This window comes from Silene latifolia, chromosome Y (genome assembly GCF_048544455.1).
Source record: "Silene latifolia isolate original U9 population chromosome Y, ASM4854445v1, whole genome shotgun sequence".
Classification (NCBI taxonomy): Eukaryota; Viridiplantae; Streptophyta; class Magnoliopsida; order Caryophyllales; family Caryophyllaceae; genus Silene; species Silene latifolia.
In genome coordinates, this window is record NC_133538.1 from 184937699 (window position 1) to 184946208 (window position 8510).

Below are 8510 nucleotides of genomic sequence, written 5' to 3' on the forward strand. Positions count from 1 at the left end.
TCTCTTTTGAAATAAGCAGCCAAGAAAGAGAAAATGGGAAAGAGAATAAGAGACGGGAAATGGAGAAGTGAAATGAAATAGAGAGATGAAGTAGGAAATTACAGATTGGTTAAAAATGGAGGAGATGATTTTTTAGGTTTTGAAAGAGAAAGGAGAAGGAAAGAGTACAGAAAATGAAAAAGCAGTGTGGTTGAAAAGTGAAAACAACGCTAAAAACGAAAGCCCAGTGCAATAAAAGAACAACGCCAAAAACGACAGCTTATGCTGCGTTTTAAACTGTTCATATGAACAGTAGACAGCCTAGGGGACTTTTAGTGTAAAAGGTGTAAAGGTTAGGTTTCAAGTGCATGTGTTTAAGATTCTTATAACGGAAAATGCACACGGTGCCCTCGAACTTTCACACTTTTCCTGTGGTATACAAGAAGACTTCAGTTTGGTTGTTCTAAAGTCCGATCAAACCCGCTTTACTGCAATATGTAGTGGTGAACAATGCACTTGGAAAATACACGTTTCAATGTTGCCCGATAAGATGACATGGGCAATAAAGGAGATTTCTGGGTTTCATAAAGCTTGTTACCGTATGAAAAAAAATTCTTTGGCGACCACACAATGGATGTGTAAGAAGTTGGAAACTGAATTACAAGCAAATCCTAAAATGCCTGTTTACAGTATGGCGCAAACTTTAATGAAGAATTTTGGCATTGAGGTCAGCCGTAGAACAATGTACAAAGTCAGAGACTTAGCTTGTGTTCAAATTTATGGAGGGCATGAGACGAGTTACAATGTGTTGGCAGCTTATGGGGAAATGATCAAGAAAACTAATCCTGGGTCATGGGCACTCATCACTTGGCATTCACCTCAAAATGATAATGCAATCCATTTTAAAGGAATGTTTGTTAGTTTTAATGCATGGATTATAGGTTTTCTGAAAGGTTGTCGGCCCATTACTGGTGTAGATGGATGTCATCTTAAGGGGAGATACAAGGGGATGTTGTTGTCTGCCATGAGTTTGGATGGAAACAATAATTTGTACTGCATAGCTTATGCTATTGTCGGAAAAGAGAACACAGAGACATGGACTTACTTCTTTAGAAATTTAAGGCTTGCTTTTGAACAACATGAATGTGTCAAATGGGATTGGACTTTTATTAGTGATAGGATGAAAGGGGTTGACAAAGCTTTGGAGAAAGAATTCCCAAGGGCTACAAGGAGAGTTTGTGCACAACATTTGTACTCAAATTTTAAGGAAAAATGGAGTGGTCCTTTATACCATGATCTATTTTGGACTGCAGCAAATGCCAAATCAGCATATGTATACAACAAGGCACTAGATAAGATGGCTCAAATGTCTCCGGCATCTGTGAGGTATTTACAAAATGTTCAGCAACAATGGTCTCTCCATACATTTGATCCAGAGGTGGCATGTATACATAATACTTCAAACTTTGTGGAATCCTTTAATGCATTAATAAATGGCTTAAGGGAGTTGCCAGTGATGTCTTTAATGGAAGGGATTAGGACCTATTATATGGCCATGTTTTCTGAGAGGATGGAGTTAGCTGACAAGATAGAATTAACCGATCCAACGCCTTACGCAAAATATGTACTGGAAGTTAACTGTTTGGATTCAAGATACTGTACCGTGATCAAAGCTGGGGGTGGGGAGTTTGAGGTGCGTGAAGGCACCACTGTGTTTCCAGTGGACATCAATAATGGTGTTTGTCTTTGTGGAGAATGCAAAGCGGCTGGAATTCCGTGTAAATATGCATGTAGATCCATTTACCATAACAAAGAAGAACCGGTTCATTATATTCACGGTTTCTTTCTTGGTCATTGCTACAAGTTAACATATGTAGAGCATATGCATCCGTTACCCGATAAATAACAATGGCTGAACTTTGATTTTCCTAAAGTTTTACCACCGTTGCAAGAAAGAGGCGTAGGAAGGCCTAAAAGACAGAGGAAAAAAAAGCCAGATGAACCTAAGAGAAGGAAGGGTAGAAGGTCCACTACCATCTCTTGTTCCATTTGCAAGACTCTTGGCCACAATGCAAGGTCTTGTCAGGGTGCACTACAACAAATCATCACTTGCGCCACGAATTATGCCACGGGAATTCATAATTCGTGGCTAACATTTGCTTAGCCACGGGAAAAACCTATTCATTATTTTGGAAAAAAATTTATGCCACGGGATAACTTTTCCCGTGGCAAAAAGTCACTTCCGCCACGAATTAGGCAACACCCGTGGCAAATAATCATTTTAGCCACGGGCCATGTCACTCCCATGGCAAAATTTTATTTAGTCACGAATTGTTCCATGGCAAATAATTTTTTAGCCACGAACAAACAAACACCCGTGACGAGTATCTTTTCCAACTTAAATCTGAATGAAATTTAATCAAATATAATATTATGAAAATATATTTGAATATAAAATTTTAGAAACACTTTGATTAATTTAATTAAATTATTTTATTGTTTTATTTACTTTAATAAGAAATTTTAAAATTTTATAAACTTATATGCAAGCTAAGAAAAGTTTTTGATTTTTTTACAAATCACATTTATGGTTTGTATGTTTTTCAAAATATTGATAATTTAAAAATTTTGTTTTAATATATAACTCTGTTTATTAAAGTCGTGAATTTCTTTTACTTATTTAAATTAAACTTTATAATCTTGAATAACAATCTTAAATGATCGTATCACATTTAAAGATATATCATATCAAATTGAATAAAAAAGTATAAGGCCTCGTTTGGTTGCTATGCGGGAATTAATTTCCCGTGATTTTACAAAACACGTGAATTGGTCAATTCACGTGAATTGTCCAAAACTTGTTTGGTTGGCATGCGGGAGTTGGATTCATGCGGGAGTTTCCAATTACCTGGGGGGCCAGGTAATTAAACTCCTCCATAATGGAGGAATCGGAAACTCCTAGGAAAATGCAATTCACGTGATTTTGGGCAAACAAACGACCCCCATTTTTTCAATTCACGTGAATTTCCAATTCACCCACTTTTAATGAGGCAACCAAACGACACCTTATTTACCATCTATCTTTGAGAAATCTAAAATTAATATATTGTTAAACTGTTTCATTCAAAATTTGATTTCCAACTTTATTTGTATGATATTTATAGAAAACTTTGAATTTGATATAAAATTTACGGAAATTTCCCATGGTACCCTCGAACTTTGCCAGATTACACATGGTACCCCTTATTTTAAGTTTCTACATATGTTGCCCTTATGTTTATCTTTTTCATTCCCAGAATACTCTTTGGGGAAATTCTGTCATAACGTCGTTGCTCCTATAAGTAATTTGATGTGTAATTGAGTATGTTATGTTGTTATTGTTATATTATTTAGGTACTAAATGTTAGTTTATTAGATAAAATATTGATTTAGGTATTATTTGATGATGAATTGATAGTGTATTAGATAACAAAAAAAGGCGTCGCAAGGCATATGAGTAGCGGCGTTATGACGGAAGTTTGTCAAAGGGTATTCTGGGACTGAAAAACGTAAAAACAGGGGTACCATATATAAAAATTTTAAAAAAGGGTACCATATGTAATCTATCAAAATTCGAGGGTACCATGGAAAATTTACGTAAAATTTAAGTTGTTGAGAAAAAAAATTTGGAAATTTTTTTTCACTGAAAATGAGCGCATCACACGGAAAAACATATAAATTATAATAATATAAAGTCACATGAGCAAATAATGTGAAAATTTGAGAAAAGAAACGATAAATCATAACAAAGAGAAATCAGTTTAGGAAAATAAGCGATTCTTTTTGTACAATAGTCTTTTTCGTGTTTTTTTGGTAAAAAAGTGACTACTTTTTGGTTAATAGTGATCACTTTGGGGAAAAAAGACCTTTAGTTATGAAAAGCGGTCATTATTTAACCAAAAAATGGTCTCATTTTTCATATCGCAGGTACGACGGTTATACAATATAATTTGCGTAGAAAAATATATGAAAAATTGAGTACATGAGAAATGAAAATAAGTATGTCAATCAACAAAATAAATAAAATAATGTTAGGAAAACACAATTAATTTTACTTTTTGGAGAAAATGTTTTCCGACTTCTAAAAAAAAAAAAAAAAATGATGTCAAAATCATTAATCAAGAGGTTAATGTCGAAAATTTAGTTGTTTCGGCCAAATAATGTTTTTCCCGCAAAAATTTGTAAAACACGTAAAATTTATGTAATTAAATAGTACTAAAGGTAAGATTTGAAATAAAAAAAAAACAAACTTAAAAGGATTCAAAGTGCTAATTATATCAACAAGGTAACATTCAATTTCGGTGGCACATCAAATGAACTCTACGGTTAAGCGTGCTCAGGTGAGAGTAGTGTTGGGATGGGTGACCTCCTGGGAAGCCTCTCTGATGCTCACAAATGCATGACTCATGAAACGAAATAACGTCCAAATGAATCAAGTTAACTAGCGAACCAATTACCTAGATTGTCACGGTTCCGTATATGTTACCCATTGTGAAAAATAAATAAATTATTTTACGATTTATTTGTTTAATTTTCATATATATTGTTTGCCACGGGAATTATTTTTTCGCCACGAGAAATTTCTTTGGCCACGGGAGTTATTAGCCACGAGACAGTCCGTGGCCAAAAATTCAATAATTGCCACGTTCTTGTTTTTCCCGTGGCTATCTCTTAGCCACGGCCACTTGCGCCACGGAAGATATTCCCGTGGCAAAATGATTTAGCCACGGAAAATTAGCACTTACGCCAAGAATTTAGCCGTGGCCCAAGTGCTCATTTGTAGTAGTGGTGGTATAACAGCAAAGCAAAAAAAAGCTGCAACTGCTTGTGCTAACCAGAAAAAAAAGAGAAAATGTTGTAGCCGAGTCATCACCACAAAATCGGAAGAGGTCAAAGCTAATCATGTCTGATGCATCAACTACTTTTAGCAAAGATTGAACAAGTTTGGTATGTTAGTGGTTTAGTAAAGCGTAAACATATTTTGTGAAGATTTTTGGTTCATATTGAATCTTTGGGAAAACAGGTATTGGAGAATTGGATACTCCATACATTTTGGCTTGACATATGTGTATTCGTACTATTATTGTCCAAAATTTAGTATTTTTTGGGAACTTAATGGATAAGTGGACTTATTTTACATTAAGACTTATTTGAAATGTGCTAAACTAAGGTATTTTGGGCACAATTTCTTTTTTCCTTACATGTTACTTATTTTGACATTATTTTCTAATCTATGTTTTAATCATAATTGTTCTATTCAACCATAACAAAGTTAGATTATTGGATATGCTGTGCAAAAATCTAAACCTTGAGGGTATCATGGGCACAAAGTTAAAAATTTGGGCACCACAGGAAAAGTATGAAAGTTCGAGGGCACCGTGTGCATTTTCCCTTCTTATAATATAGAAGGGTCACAAGGGTGTGCAGTGTACATATCAGAATCTTAATTAAATTCTTAAAAGATATTATACTAATTCTTGTTTAAGACCGTCTTAAGTTAAGGCGACTCTCACACCAAAGTAAAACAAAGGGGGAAAATAAATAAAGGTTATGAAAGGTCTTAATTTAAGACGGTTTTAAGTCAAATTAACCGAAGACCTTATACATAATTACTCTAATTAAGATGTTAGATCATGTACGTAGAGCATGTTTTATAGGATAATAAACTTCAAATGAAAGTAGCTTTTATGTTTGATAACTGAAAATATCGATTTCTTACCTCGGAATTGTGTTTTAGAAACGAATCCATATCCTAAGAGAGGTGCAACATAACAAATTATTTTAGTACACATCAAATATCGTTACAAATTTCAACGAATAAACACCATATATACATGTCAAAACAATAACAAACCCTTGCCGAATTACACTATGACGGAGTCAATCCTCTTCAACGCTATAGTACCTACAAAAGATGAGAACAGGCTGTCAAACATAAAAAAATAAACAAAAATACATATAACACTAAAATAACTAAACAATAGATACATAGAGTAAGAGAGTTCTCTCTCTCTAGAAAACTTGAGAGAGTATTTTCTCTCAACAGTAACACTAAAACTAAGAAATCTGGAAAGATTTTAAGGTCTCCTTCTCTCCTTTTCTTTCTATGTCTCAATTTTTAGCTTATTTTTTTATTATCTTCTTCATTCCTTAAAGATAATGTAGATCTTCATCTTCCTCATAAGATGAGAGAAATATTTTTCAGTCTTTTTCCTTGATTATTTTACCTTCTCTATGACTTAACTTTATTGGCTCTCCATTTTAGCCTAGGAGAGCTAAATTTAGTTTATATGTCTTGTTTAAAGAAGGTTTAATTAATCAAGGATCTGAATAGCACTTTCAGTAAAATCTCATTCCTTTTGTTTAAGCACTACTTGGAGAACGAATACCATTCTTCCAGATCTGAATTTCTCCACTGTTCGGACTCCTCCTTTTTCCGATGCTCGAGTTGAGTAGTTTCTTGCAGCTTATTTTATTTGTCATTGTAAAGTTTTCTTTAGCTATTTTTATTCGGTCTCTTTGAGTGTGATTTTTTTTCTTTTGGTTTAAGGCTTTGACTTTCTGTTTGATAGTCGCGGTTTTCTTGCCATTTTTTCCTTCCAAGTTACCGATTTTCTTTTCGTCATTGAAAATCGGTTTTCTGTTACGTTCTCATCCACAAGGATATTATGAGTTGATTTTATATTAACTCAGTTTCCTTACCTTATCAGAAAAAAAAAATAGATACATAGAGTAACATGCGTAAACATGCACATATTAGCCTTCAATAAGTTCTCCGTAGTGAAATTTATCATTAAATTGCATCATATATATAAACATCGTTTGTCAGTAAAAATAAGTATGATCATTATGGAAAAAACAATTCCAAATGAACAAACACATACATAATCAAAAGAATAAAATTCAATGAGGGAATAAATTGATCGACAAAGTGAAATATTTATACTACTAGTAGTGTTGTACGGAGTAATTGTATTGGAATTGGTCTTGTAATTACACAAATTTTTGTTCCAGATGAACACTTTTGGTCTTATTTGTCAGACGGATAAAATATTACCATTTTTTAAGAAAATATAACCAATTAATTCACAAAATGTTATGACTAGAAGTGTCATTTTTTAGCAAGACTTATTATTCTTTAACATACATGTATAAAGCGTGCAAATAATCAATGTTCCATTATACAAATATAGCACTATACAAACTGCATACAAAAAAATTGTGGGTTACATATGCTAGAGTTGAACTCATTAAGATCAGAAGTATTTATAGGACATGGGATTTCGATTTTTCATATCAATAATAATGATTAATCCCGTAAAATAAAAAATTCCTACGTTATAATTATGTTATTCTTGCCCAAATTCTAGCCAAATACGTCCTAAATAAACTAAACTATTGATATATAGATGACAATTAAGATACTAGCTGGTTAATGGTTATATGGATGAGAGGTATGATCGACATTAATCAGGAGAACAGAACAGTTATATTATTAATCAAACTCATAAAAACCAATCATAGTACTATCCCAATATTTATAATAGTTGGGCCTCAACCATCACCTTAAGGTTTTGGTTGAGATGGTTCATCTATCATGGTATCAGAGCCAGTGTGATCGAATGTCACGGGTTCAAATCCGGCAACCTCAAAACTCGAAGTGGAAACCCAGCACACGGTACGGGGGAGCCGGTGCACAACTAACCACTCTTCAAGCCCAACGGGCATTTGAGTGAGGGAGCGTAATAGAAATATTTATAATAGTTGGGCCTCAACCATCACCTTAAGGTTTTGGTTGAGATGGTTCATCTATCACCCAATACTTATGCATGTCTATACAAACTCATATAAGTCTCTAAGCTATCACAAATTCTTATTTCAGACGTCCCTTTACGTCTGAAATTTCAGACGGGCATGACCATTGTATGGTTAAATGTAAACATAATGGTACCGTCAGTGTTACAACTTATGGTTACTTGTTTTTCAATCGTGGTCACATTTGACTGTAAAATGGTTGAAAAATTTCGTCATTACTTTAGACAAAAATGACTAATCGAAAGCAAGGCCAACAGCTAAACTATTCACAATTGTTGTCATATTTTAGTTAACTTTTAATCTTATCAAACCATTTATTAATATATGTTTTTCTATTTTTTATTTGCAATCTCTATCATTGTAGTATTAGGCTCTGATTGGCAAAACTACCTGAAAATGTAGCTGAAACCTGAAAATGTAGCTAAAAACTGAAAAGCTAACTGAAACTTGAAAAGGTAACTGATAAGGTATTTGAAAATTAGAGCGATAAGGTAAACCGATTATATAAAAATGTGTTTGGCAAACTATTTGAAAGGATAGTGATTTTGGTAAAATGACGTAAAAGGATATGAAAATTATTTAATATTATAGAATAAAGGGGTAAAAAAGGAAAATAAGTCATTTTGTGCACTGATTTCTCAAATGCTACCTGAGGTAGCATTTCATTTCAGGTACCT

The 8510-nt window shown here is 33.5% G+C and overlaps 1 protein-coding gene across 1 annotated transcript; it reads left to right on the top strand.

Moving 5' to 3' along the window:
• The first annotated feature begins 529 nt into the window (after window positions 1–529).
• On the top strand, window positions 530–1885 carry LOC141629595 (uncharacterized). The gene has a single exon (XM_074442573.1). The coding sequence runs from the start codon at window positions 530–532 to the stop codon at window positions 1883–1885; it is 1356 nt and encodes a 451-aa protein (XP_074298674.1).
• Window positions 1886–8510: the final 6625 nt, after the last annotated feature.